Source organism: Grampus griseus (assembly GCF_964374135.1).
Source record: "Grampus griseus genome assembly, chromosome: 8".
Taxonomy (NCBI): Eukaryota; Metazoa; Chordata; class Mammalia; order Artiodactyla; family Delphinidae; genus Grampus; species Grampus griseus.
The window spans coordinates 12,738,121-12,751,185 of record NC_139002.1 but is presented as its reverse complement, the minus strand read 5'-3'; the positions used below and the strand labels follow the sequence as shown (position 1 = coordinate 12,751,185).

General features: G+C 48.7%; 1 protein-coding gene across 1 annotated transcript in view; it reads left to right on the top strand.

The window, feature by feature from the left end:
- The window catches only part of GRIK4 (glutamate ionotropic receptor kainate type subunit 4), a gene marked incomplete at both ends in the record, with an annotated part of 310,516 nt that overhangs the window by 138,450 nt on the left and 159,001 nt on the right, over positions 1 to 13,065 (top strand). Inside the window, one exon of the mRNA XM_082659887.1 lies at positions 12,955 to 13,052. Coding sequence (XP_082516013.1) covers positions 12,955 to 13,052 — 98 coding nt within the window. The remainder of the gene's footprint in view (positions 1 to 12,954; positions 13,053 to 13,065) is intronic.

Sequence of the window (13,065 nt, the reverse complement as noted above, 5' to 3'; positions counted from 1 at the left end):
TTTCTTCATCTGTAAAATGGGAACACTAAGGTCTACTTAGCGAATCTTGCAAGTCATTGTGAGATTTAAATAACTTGCAATATAGGAAAATCCTCTGTGAGTTGTAGTGCTTTACATTCATGCTCAGTTGGTCACTGCAGTCACACCTACGGAGCCCCTCCATGTGCTGGGCACTGCTTTTAATTCTCCCAACAGCCAGAGAGTTAAGTGTTATTATTCCCACTTTACCAAAGAAACTGAGGCTCAAAGACATTGGATAACTTGCCCAACCCCAGAGCTAGTCAATGGCTGAGCAACTCCTGGACCGTGAACTTGCATCATGACCCTGCACATCTAGTGTCCCATCCACTCCACCTCCCCTGCACTTCTCTGGTGTGTGGCTGGTATTACGTTGATGACTTTACAGGATGAGCTTCCAGGTTAGCGGGGTGGTGGCTTGTAGCTGAGCTGGAAATGAACAACTCCAGTTCAGAGGGAAGGAGGGGGAGACCCTCAGCCCAGAGAGATGATGGCCTCCATTCCCTAAGGCTCTGGAGTCCCATCTCCTCCTTTTCTAGCCCATTTCAACCTTTAATGACACTCAATGGCAAAACCAAACCAAACTAAAGAACAACTCGCTCAAATATACATGTCAGACATCTGGTCGTCTGCATGTGGGTCCAGCGATGCTCTCGTCTGGGTTATTAATATTGCAAGAGAAGAAACACATTTACACTGGCTTAAGTACAATTGGTAGGATATTGTATGGATCCAAAGAGAGCAGCACGGGAGGAAGGCAGTGGCTCTCTGTCTGTCCCACAGCATCTTTAGTGCTCTTGTTGTGTTGGATCCATGCTCTTCCCTCTCTGCTACTTTGGTTTCCCTGGTTTATTCATCATGTCCCGTAATGGCCATCCAGGCCCAGCTGACAATTTGTTTATCCATTCAGGAAACTTTTATAGAGCATTTGCTCTATTGCAGGCATGACTCAGGATATCATGCATGGGGAACAATGCAGAAAACAAGATAGACACAGTCCCTGCCCTCAGGTGGCTTACAGTCTCTCTTCAGTGTGCAGCTTCCCTCAGTGCCTCTTGGTTTGGAGACAAGGTAGAGGATCTGATTGGTCCTGTCCCACAAGCCACAGGCATTGACCAGATGACCTAAGAGCTACCCTTGGGGAGAAAGTCCACTGATTGGTCCTGTCTCACAAGCCACAGGCACTGACCAGATGACCTAAGAGCTACCCTTGGGGAGAAAGTCCACTCCGAAAGACTGAGGGTGGATTTCTATCACACAAAACAGGGTTGTTGAGGCCAGCAGGATCTATGGACACAGATTCCTTCAGAAGAAGGCATGGTGGAAACGGTACCTGGAATTGTCATTCATTTATTCACTTGGTCAGTCAATAAATATTTAGTGAGTGCCTGCTGTACTCTATCCTAGGCAATGGGGATTCAGCAGGGCACAGGTAGAAATTCTAGTTGTCACAGAGGTTCAATTCTAGTCCAACAAAAGGAAGATTCCGATTTCTCAGGATCTTCAAAATGAAAGCAGAAATACCAGCAATGACTTCTCATGAATCTCCTGGTCCTGTCTGTATTGTAGTGTTTCTTTTTTGTCCATGCGGGCAGGTCGCAGACAGGGGTCCGGATGGCTAAATAGTTCTGTAGCCTATTCTTTGAAAAACCAGCTTCCCCTTCTTCTTCTTTGGTTCCTCAGGGTTTCCTTCGCAGAACAGAAAGCATGGATTGCCCACTGAGGATGGGGGTCATTAGCAGATGTAAATTTCTTCTCCCAATGACCCAGGCTTAGTGGAGTCAATACACCTAAAATATTAAGCTGGATGAATCAGGGGAAGAAGGGAGACTGATGTCTTTATTCCACATCACAGAGCTTTGGAGCATCTTTCTAAGGCCCCTCTTTTAGGCACCAAGTACTTTACCAACACGTGGCCCTCGGTCCAGCTTTTACATCTCGCTGTGTTTGAGGCGTGATTAGCATTTGTTAGAAAAGAGGGCTTTTGGATCCTTCTACCCCAAAGGCTTTTCATCTAAAGCCTGAGCTGCTCTCCCACAGTGGATTTTAAACACCACCCAGATAGTTCATAGAAAGCTTCCAGCCCCGCTTGCTCTTTCCCTCCCACAATAAGGGGGAGAGTGGGTGGTGGGTTACCGCGTTTAGCTGAAGCGGGATGGGGCGGGACTGGGTGGGGTCAGTGGCGGGATGGGGGAAGGAGGTTAAAAGGAGGCAGGATCCCCAGATGAAGGAGGAACAACATCTCTGCGATCCCTACGTTGGGGAGACTGTGGTGTAAAGAGTAGGAACATGGATTTTAGGATCAGACCGACCAGGTTTCAATCCTGGCTCTGCTGTTTACTAGCTGTGTGACAGTGGACAGGCTGCTTAAACATTTCGTGCCTCCGTTTCCTCGTTTGTAAAATGAGGTGATGGTAATAACACCTCCTAGGGTCATTCAGAGCAGGACACGAGACAGTGCAGGTGAGTTCCTTAGCACCGTGCACGTACCAGGTAGTTAGGAAGTGGCAGCTATGGATTTCGTTGTTGGCTTTATTCTCTCCCCACCACCGCCTCCCCACCTTGGGGCTGGCTTCCTCCCCCTCTTACCATCATGTCTCTCTCCCTGTCCCAGAGTTCAGCCATCCCTACCTGGCAGCACCGTCTACCTCCCGGACTCGTCTCACACCGCCTGTCTTAATGACAGGTGCCTCGTGGGGCCTCGATCATAACTGGATATTCCCGTCTCTTCCGCGTTTTCTGGGTTGATGCATCCGACAGCACCGAGCCTTTGTGTGCCTCCCAGAGCCAGCTACTGCTCCACCTCATGGTGGCTGTGTCTTCCCTGGGCTGGTGGCCTGGGGTTGATTTGCATTTTTAATGTAAAACTGCTTGAGTGGCTCTGGGGCCCTGACGAATGCCCCCAACCTCACACCTGTCACCCGGTGCCCCGAGACTCCACTTCAAGGGGATAAAAGAGATCCTAGTGATGACATCCTTGGTTGTGGAAAGCAGAGGCTCTGATCTAAATGGAGGTGGTAGCAATCCTACAGGGTACTCTTGTGCCCGCTCTCGGCAATAGGGCAATAGGTGAGTTTCAAAAACTCTGCACAAATAATGAGTCACATTTGGGACGGGCGTGTCATTCAAGGGAAACAATGGCAATTTCAGAATCAAAGAGGATGAAGTGTAAAACTAAAGATGCTGGAGTTCAGCCATCTCATTTGATAGTTGAAAGCGAGGCTGGGAGATGGAAGGTATCACACGGGGTGTTCATAACAACCTGGACACTGGAAAGATACAAGTAGCAAACCACCCCGCTTTTATCTGGTTCACATAGATTTTCATATAGTGGGTTTATTTAAAGTGAGGGTCACCCATAAAGCTTCCTCAGACCCACGTCTAATCCCCTCTACCTCTTTGCCTGGTCACCATCATTGCCTCAGGCTTCTTGATGTTTGACTTCCCAGCTCCCTCTGCGCAGCCCACAGATCTGAAATAAGAGGGCTGGACAAGACCTATCAGGTCACCTCCCCGCATGGCCATCCCTTCCCTCCTGGCTCAAGTATCTTATCTCCAACTCTGCCTTTCTCGTGCAGCAGGCTGCCACAGCATCGCCCTCCTCTGTTCCTATAGATCCCTGTGTCTCCTACAGCGAACGTATTAGAGCTAAACTAAGTGCCACCCCCTCCCTTATCACCCAGACACCCTGAGGCACCATCCCTGCTGCTGCCAGAGCCAGTCTGAAGTTTAATTTACTGCAGAGCTAGAAGCAGGAGCCTCCCCGTCAGCCCCTCACCTCTGCCCTGGCTTGTCTCTATGAGGGCAAGCGTGCTATCAGCTGTCCACACTGTTTCCCCTGGAAACCCAGAGGCTCACTGGTTCTCGGGCCCCGTGAGGCCCCAGTGCCTGGAAATGGGCACAGAGAGTGAGGTTCCAGCCGCCCCTCCTGCACAGGATCCCGAGCTTCTCGAAGGCTCTGTGGGCACGACCTCCACTGATTCAGGGCTGCTTCTAGTGAGTAAAGGCTAACATCCCTCCATCAGCTCAATAGAATGACTCCAAGTCAGCATGAGGGAAAATGGTGAGAAGCCAGAGGAGAAAGTCATCGGAATAGTGATGAGTCATTCAACATGCATTCCCCGCCTCCCTTTCCCACCTCACGTATGCATAACAGGGACGCAGAAATGCATTGAATTACAGTGGTTAGAAATGGCCTGGCCCAACCTCCTCATTTTACAGATGGGGAAACTGAGGCTCGCAGTCTTTCCCAGGAGGCGGCTAAGACCACACATCTGAAAAGTGACATAAATCTCAGTAGCTCTGCTGTGGGCTTGCCAGGGAGTGGCTCCGACAAGGGCAGAATGAGGTCAGAAATAGGTCATAGGTGTAGCTAGGCGGTCAGGTAAGGCCGCTGGGCCAGAGCCTGGAATGTCTGACAGGTGAGGGCATCCACGCAGAAGCCTTAATAGCATGCTTGAGGAAGGAAAAAAACCGGAATACCTTGGGGCACAATGACAGCTGTGTGTGGCTAAAACAGGGAGCGTCTGTGGGGGGGGTGGGCGGTGGTGAAGGCCAGGACTGGAGAGCTGTGTAGAATAGCGGTCAGGATCCTAATCGCCAGCACTGTGGGCTTATCTCCTGTGCCTCAAACTCCTCATCTGTAAAATGGGAACAACAAGAGTTCTCACTTCATGAGGCTGCTGAAAGATTAAGTGAGATGATGCGCTTAGAAAACTTAGAGCGGTGCCAGGAGTCAGGTGAACTCTTGATAAATTTCACCTATTAGTATGATTTAGTAGTAGAACTAGTATTGTAACTCCTCGCTCTCTGGATCATCGTAGGGATTCAGGGTGGTATTGTGTCTGCCAGCCCGGTGCCTGCATGTGTAAACTCCCCGTACACGGTGTTGCTGCTTCCTTGGTGGTCTGGGACCAGGCTGAGGGCTTTGAATGATACGCCGTTGGTGAGAGGAGCCAATGGTGGGTTTGTTTTCCTTCTAGTTTTATTGAGACGCAACCGGCATACAGCACTGTGTAAGTTCAAGGTGTACAGCATAATATTTGACTTACATATATCGTGAAATTATTATCACAGTAAGCTTAGTGACCATCCATCACCTCCTATAGATACAAAATCAAAGAAACAGAAAAAGTGTTTTCCTTGTGATGAGAACTCTTAGGATTTACTTTCTCGGCAACTTTCATGTAGAACATACAGCTGTGTTAATTACACTTATCACGCTGTGCGTTACATCCCTAGCTCTTTTATAATGGAAGTTTGTACCTTTTGACTGCTTCATCCAATTCCCCCTCCCCGCACCCTCTGCCTCTGGTAACCATGAATCTGATCTTTCCTATGAGTTGGTTTGTTTGTGTTTGAAGAATAATTGACCTACAGCGCTGTTGCTTACTGGTGTGTAACATAGTGATTTGATATTTCTATGTATTACAAAGTGATCACCACGATAAGTCTAGTTACCATCTGTCACCATACAAAGAAATAATACATTATCATTGACTATATTCCCCACACTGTTCATTTCATCCCTGTGACAGCCAGTGGCAGTTTTGAGTTCTCCGATACGCTGGGGCACGCTCACCAGGGAGGTCCCCATTGTGGGGCGTGACAGTGCACAGACCTGGCACTGCACCCTCACAGCACCCCTCTCGGCTCTTGAGGCCAGCAAGGCCAGTCCATTCAGCCCCGGTCCATTCACAGAACTGAGAGTGGACCCTGCTCCCGAGGCTCCGGCACAAGGAGGGGTTAGTTCCTGGTGCTGATGGGGACGGTTGTTTGCCTCACTCCGGATAGCATGACCAAGCACACACACAGACCTGCGCTCCGGCTCCACTCGGGCTTCGGCGCCCTGAAGTGTCTTTTTTTTTTTTTATTGCGGTACGTGGGCCTCTCACGTTGCGGAGCACAGGCTCCGGACGCGCAGGCTCAGCGGCCATGGCTCACAGGCCCAGCCGCTCCAGCCGCTCCGCGGTATGTGGGATCTTCCCGGACCGGGGCACGAACCCGCGTCCCCTGCATCGGCAGGCGGACTCTCAACCACTGCGCCACCAGGGAAGCCCGCCCTGAAGTATCTTTAGGTGAAGGACTCTGAGGTCTCCCGGCCTCTGCTCCACGTCGATATCAGCTACCGGTGGCCCCGATTGTTTACCACAGGGGCTCCGGGAGCGCCACACTGTAAATAAAGAAGGCCCAGTTTCCTCGTCCCCACCCCGGAAGCTGCCCCTTCCCTGGAGGGCCTGCCACCAGTGAGCCTGTGAGTAACTGCTCTGCACCATCTTCAGCACAGCCAGACCCTTCCCCTCCCTGTGAAGACTCAGAGAAGGTGAAGTTCCCATAAGCACCTCCTGTCCAGACCAGGAGTCTAAGGAGACTTCAAATCCAGGCCGGAGCTGGTATCTCCAGGGGAAGAAGTTTCCCCTTCTTACAACATCCCATCATGGTGTTTTATTCCTGCAGCTGCTCTGTCAGTTGCCTTCCAACTCCTCTGCTGGCTGGGAAACTTGGTTGCCGTGGCAACATCACTCACCTCTCCCTGCTCCCTGGGAGGCAGAAGTAGAGTGCACCTCCCTCTCCTCCACCCCTCAAACTGCTCAGAGGTCCTCACGAGACAGCCGGGGCCTGCACAAACAGGGTCCAGGAAGTTTCAGAACTGGGGTCCTTTATAACCGATTTTCATTTCTACTGAAACGATGCCTGCACCCTTCATAGGGAATGAAAGAACAATTCCCAGATCCCAGGAAATCCCCAGGCCATGGCTGCTGGGAAGATGATAATTCACTTTCGTTGCACTCATTTTGAATCATTTCAATTCAGTTGAACAAACATCTGTTGACTAATTCCTTTTTGCCAGGACTGAATAAATGTGACCCCTGCCTTCAAGGAGTTTCCAATCCAGTGGGAAATGGGGGATGGACACTCACAGCAGCAGGCACAGGTCCACGAACCCTTGAGGCCAGATGTGTTTAGATTTCAGAACTTGCCGGATACTGGGAAGGTCACGTGGTGCTTATAGCGTACATTAAGTAGCATCTCAGATGGGGCTTGGGGCTGAACCCCACACTCAAAATTAAATGCATGCTTACATTCAGATATTCATATATTATAAATAGCTTCACATCTATCTATTTAGATCAGATTTTGCCAGCAAATGAATTTGATGAAACCACTCAGTTTCAGAGCCTTTTGGATTCTGGAATTGGGAATAAGGGATTGTGACCTTCTGTAAGAATTTCTTTTTAGGAGAAGCTTCTCCTTACTGAGACCCGGCATAATGAGCTAGCTTGGGGCAGAAGCTGGCCAGGAATTCAGAGATCAGGGATGCTGACCTGCCCAGCATGAAGCTGACTCAGAGCCACGGTGTGATGTGAATATTGGGAGGGAATGGCACCTTCTCACCTATGAGCAAGAACTGAGTGGGGCACTGGAGGATCAGTAGGAGTTTTCCAGGCGGAAGGGCAAGAGAGGGCCTAGACCATGGTAGCCTGTGGGTGCTAATGGACTCCTTCTCAGAAAAAAGTTTTTAAATGAATAAAATTACATAGATAGGATGACCAGGGAAACCAGTTATATGGAAATGCAGTTAAAATATTTTAATAGTGATATATTAATGTATTTTAACTGTATTTCCATGTAATTGGTTTCCCTGGTCATCCTATCTATGTAATTTTATTCATTTAAAAACTTTTTTTAAACATCCTATCTATTAATGTATTCAATAGCTAAACGTTACAACTAGTGTAATTTCAAAGTAATTATGAATATGAATGATATTTCAAGACATCTGCAGCACTGTAATGTGATATGAAAACACTCACGATGTCTATCAATGACAAAGTCACAGCAACTGTTAATATACTGTGGTTTATTGCCTATATTCCAAATTGAAGGAAATGCTGAATTTCTGTTAGGGGTTAAGAGAAAATAATGCCATTTTTCTTCCCCCAGAATGTTCACAGACCACTGACTTCTGCCCACAGATCTCAGGCAGAAGGTTAAGAGCCCTGGTCTAGTCAGAGAGAACAACTTGGGAATAGGTTCAGGTAGGAAAATCTGGAGTGTGTTCCAAGTGAGCTGGCGGGAAGTGGGAGGAGATGTGCAGTGGTTGGGAGCTGACCCTGGAGTGAGGGGTCGGAAGTTTGAATCCTGACTCTGCCCTTTAACTTTTCTGTTTTCTTGTCTGTAAAATGAGGGTGACAGTAACAGTGTCTATCACATCAGGTTGTTTCCAGAATTAAGTAAGTCAATTCACATAAAGTGCTTAGAATGGGCCATAAGTGGCACTTAATAAATGTGGGCTTTTATAACCTCTTCTTCCAGTCACTCCGCAGTGCATAACAATTTTCTGTATTTGCTTAGTTGTAGCCTTCATGTAGATATACATATAATTTTATATCCTGCTTCTTGCTCTTAGTATTATTACATAAATATTTTTAAGATTATTATAAACTGTTCATAAGCATTTTAAATGCCTAAGTAATATTCCACTTGGCTATATGACCCACACTTTAGATAACTATTGCCTTATGATTGGACATTTAGCTTACTTCCAATTTTCTATGAAAAGAGTTGAGTGGGCTTCAGTGTGGTTCAACAGCTATTTATTGAGCACGTTAACTCTGAGTCCAGCCCTGTGCTAGGCATGGAGGACACAGAGATAAATAAGACAAGCTTTCTGCCCTGCAGGAGCACACAGACCTGCGTTTAGGATTATAATTGGCCTCGCTTTGGAGAACAGATTGGAAAATGAAGAATCCTGGAGACGGAGAAAGCCCTTAGGAGGCAGGTAGCAGAAGGGGCTGACGGATCTGTGACAGTGGGAGCGGGAAGGAAAGGATAGTGGGGGGTGAGCAGGTCAAATGGTCAGAACCTGGCCCCTGATTGGTATAGCGAGTGAGTAGATGCAGTAAGGAAAGGTAAGGAAGAGGCAAGGGCGACCACGGTTTGAACTTCAGGAGCTAAGGGGGGTAAAGTGAAGTGGTTAAGATGCCAGATGGATCTCCAAATTCAAGCCCAGCTCTACCATATATGACCTGTGTGACCTTGAACAAGGCACTTAAATTTTCTAAGCCTCAGTTTCACCATCTGTGAAGTGGGGATAATAATGAGTCTTCCTGACAGTGTGGAGATCAAATCAGATTATGTATGAAAAGTATATAACAGACATGCTGTATTGGGAATAATAATAACGAGTCCTGTAGCACATCAGTACCACTCTAAGTGCCTTGTATGTATTAACTCACTTTAATTCTCACGACATCCCTGCGGGAGAGGTGCTGTTAGCATCCCAGTCCTATAGATGAGAAAGCAGTCTCAGAGAGTTTGGGTAACTTGCTCAAGGTCTCACAGCTAGTAAGTGACCCAGTCAAGACTCACACTCAGATAGACTTGCATCAGAGTTCGTGCTCTTAAGGACTGTGCTTTCTGCCTTTCTGCCTCTCTCTCTGGAAGAGACACCAGAAGGAAGTCCCTGTGGCAACGCCCAGCAGGTAGGTGGAACGCGTTTTGTAACCCAGGACATGGGTCAGGGTGTAGGAGCACCTGGGCAGAGATGAGATGTGGAGTCCACAGGCAAGGTCGAGATTGCCCAGGGAGAGTGAGGCATGGCCAAAATCTGAATTTAGTGGAGAGGAGAAGGAAGAGGAGTTGGCTAAGGAAGTGAGAAAAACCAATCAGAGAAGCGGCTGAGAATCAGGACCGGATAGTGTCATGAAATTCAAAAGAACAATGCAAATGCTACAAAAAGAGAGATAAGAACTGCTAAGAGACACTGGTGACCTTGGGGAAGCAGGTGCAGCAGAACAAGATGGGGTGTGGTCTGGGGTTGAAAAGAGATGGGCGAAGTGGCTACAAGGAGTGGGGCAGACAGAACAGGTAGTGGGACGAACACTGGGTGGGGTCCGCAGACTTGAATTCCAGCGCTGGCTCAGACCTTTATTAGGTGTGTGACTTTATGGGGAGTCACTTAACATCCCTAGGATGCTGTTGCCTTATAGGTAAAATCAGGAACTAAGCTCCACCCCTGAGGCTGCTGTAGGAATAGGAATTTGATGGCCAATGAATTTACAGCCCCTAGCAGCCCCTAGCTACTTCTGTTCAAGCCACGGAAGTAGCTTGAACTTTGAAGAGTGTTCTTCAAAGGTAAAGCCTGTCCACAGTTACTCTGTTGCTGGGGATGGTTCTGACACTTGGTACTACTGAGTCCCCCTCAGGCACCCACTGCTGGCAACCTGTCAGTCAGCTGAGATCCACGATGTTAAAGGACCCCTGCCTGAGCCTCAGGCTGAAAGAAGACCCCACAGGTCTATCGTTTGTGTGATAAATTACAGGTCTGTCATTTGTGTGATAAATTACAGCACCGGGATTTGAACCCTGGTGCTCTACCCCACCGCCTGTGCCCCATTAGAGCCATAACTTGGCTGTATGGGCCGGTGGTTAGGACTCTGCTTTAGGAGGAAGAGCACCAGTTGCAGGTGTGGCTTTGCAGCTGGCTCGGGAAGGATGCTTGGACTGATTCCTTAACCTCACTGTACTGACCTGACACTTGATGTGAGTAGGAGGAAAATGTGTCCAGAGATGAGCTTTGAGGTTTGCAGAGAAGGACGTCTCATAGCGAGACTGGGAACCACAGAGTATAATCCGAGGGGCAGCTCTGTGGCTCTGATATCACCACGTGTGTGCTGAGAACTGTCCTACGTTCTCTCTCTGTCTGTTTTCTCCTTTTCTTCCCCCCTTCCTTTCTCCGTCTGTAACATTTTTTAAAAGTAATTTTTATTGGAGTCTAGTCGCTTTACAATGTTGTGTTAGTCTCTGCTGTGCAGCAGAGTGAATCAGCTGTATGTATACATATATCCCCTCTTCTTTAGATTTCCTTCCAATTGAGGTCACCACAGAGCACTGAGCAGAGTTCCCTGTGCTATACAGTAGGTCCGCATTAGTTATCTATTTTATACATAGTATCAATAGTGTATATGTGTCAATCCCAATCTCCCAATTCATCCCACCCCCTCCTTCCCCCCTTGGTAACCGTAAGTTTGTTTTCTACCTCTGTGACTCTATTTCTGCTTTGCAAATAAGTTCATCTGTAGCATTTTTCTAGATTCCACTTATAAGCGATATTATACGATATTTGTCTTTCTCTCTCTGGCTTACTTCACTCTGTATGACAATCTCTAGGTCCACCCATGTTGCTGCAAATGGCATTATTTCGTTCCTTTTTATGGCTGAGTAATATTCCATTGTATCTATGTACCACATCTTCTTTATCCATTCTTCTGTCGACGGACATTTAGGTTGCTACCATGTCCTGGCTATTGTAAAATCAAAACTACAATGAGGTATCACCTCACACCGGTCAGAATGGCCATTATCAAAAATCTACAAACAGGGCTTCCCTGGTGGCGCAGTGGTTGAGAGTCCGCCTGCCAATGCAGGGGACACGGGTTCGTGCCCCGGTCCGGGAAGATCCCACATACCGTGGAGTGGCTGGGCCCGTGAGCCATGGCCACTGAGCCTGTGTGTCCGGAGCCTGTGCTCCGCAGCGGGAGAGTCCACAACAGTGAGAGCCCCGTGTACTGCAAAAAAAAAAAAAAAAAAAAAAAAAAATCTACAAACAATAAATGCTGGAGAGGGTGTGGAGAAAACGGAACCCTCCTATACTGTTGGTGGGAATGTAAATTTGTACAGCCACTGTGCAGAGCAGTATGGAGGTTCCTTAAAAAGCTAAAAATAGAACTACCATACGACCCAGCAGTCCCACTCCTGGGCCTATATCTGGAGAAAACCATAATTCGAAAGGATGTAGCATTTTAAAATCTTACATTCTCTCCTCTTCTGACTGCGTGTCCTACCCATCCACTCATTCATTGGACAAACATGAACTGGGCGCTTAGAAAACATTGTGCTGGACACCAGGGAAGTGCGAAGTGGGGATTTAGAGATAAATGCGTCTCAGCTCTGGCCTTTAAGAGGTTTGAAATCTAGTGAGAGGAGAAACACATCTAAACAACAAACTGAAACAGACACATTTACAAGTGTCTTAGAACAGAGGGAAAATCCGTGGGCCTCGGAGCCCCAGGGAGGATGGATTCTACTTAAAGGAGTTGCGGGAGGGGTAAGGAGAAGGTGGCATTTGAGGTGCTTCTTGACAGATGAGTGAGCGTCCGGGGTAGAGGAGGGAAGGGCGCCTTCCCCAGGGGGAGGTACAAGGCCACAGAGCGTGCTGGTTGGTCAGGAAGGCATGTGATGGGCTCAGGGAAGCAGGAGCACCAGGCTCCAGGCCAGGTGAAAGGAGGGTGGCATTGAAAGATGCGGGCCCTCACGGCCACTCACTCTCTCTCTTCCTTCTCTTCTCTCTCTCCTGTCCCCTTTGACTTTAGCTGAGCTCCTTTCTTCTCTCTGCCTGCCTCATCCTCACTATCCTTTTTCTCTCTGCTTGTCTACCTTTTTTCCTCTCTAGACTCTCTTTCTTTCTCTTTGCGGGGGCTAACAGGTTGCATGCTGGCTGGCCGTCCTGTGAGCTGGACCCACAGCCCCTGCAGCAGCCATGCCCGGGCTCCCAGCACCCATCCTGCAGGCTAGGCAGAAAGGGGGTGGGGCGTGCAGGTTTCCACTGTGCACCTCCGTCCTTCGGTGACAGCCCAGACAATTTATACACCCTGTTGGCCGAGGCCGTATGTTGTCATAACCTGGGTCATTTCCTCATTTAATACCATCCATAAACTCCAATAAAGCTGTCCTGGAGCCCAGTAGTCCAGGGGAGGAGAGGCACTAGGTTTGGAAGAATAGGAGGGGGGACCAGGACGGGGACGGGAGTGGGCGGGAGGTGAGGGGCCAGTGGGGGGAAGATCGGAGGACTCGAGGCCGAAGCCCACGCCCCACCTGATGAGCGCCTTGTTTCCTTTCCTGCTCCCCACGTTTTGCCCCTGCTGCTGGCTGCAGTGTGTCAGATCCTTCCCAAGGGGGTGGTCGCTGTCCTAGGACCATCCTCCAGCCCGGCCTCCAGCTCCATCATCAGCAACATCTGTGGGGAGAAGGAGGTGAGTGCTGGGC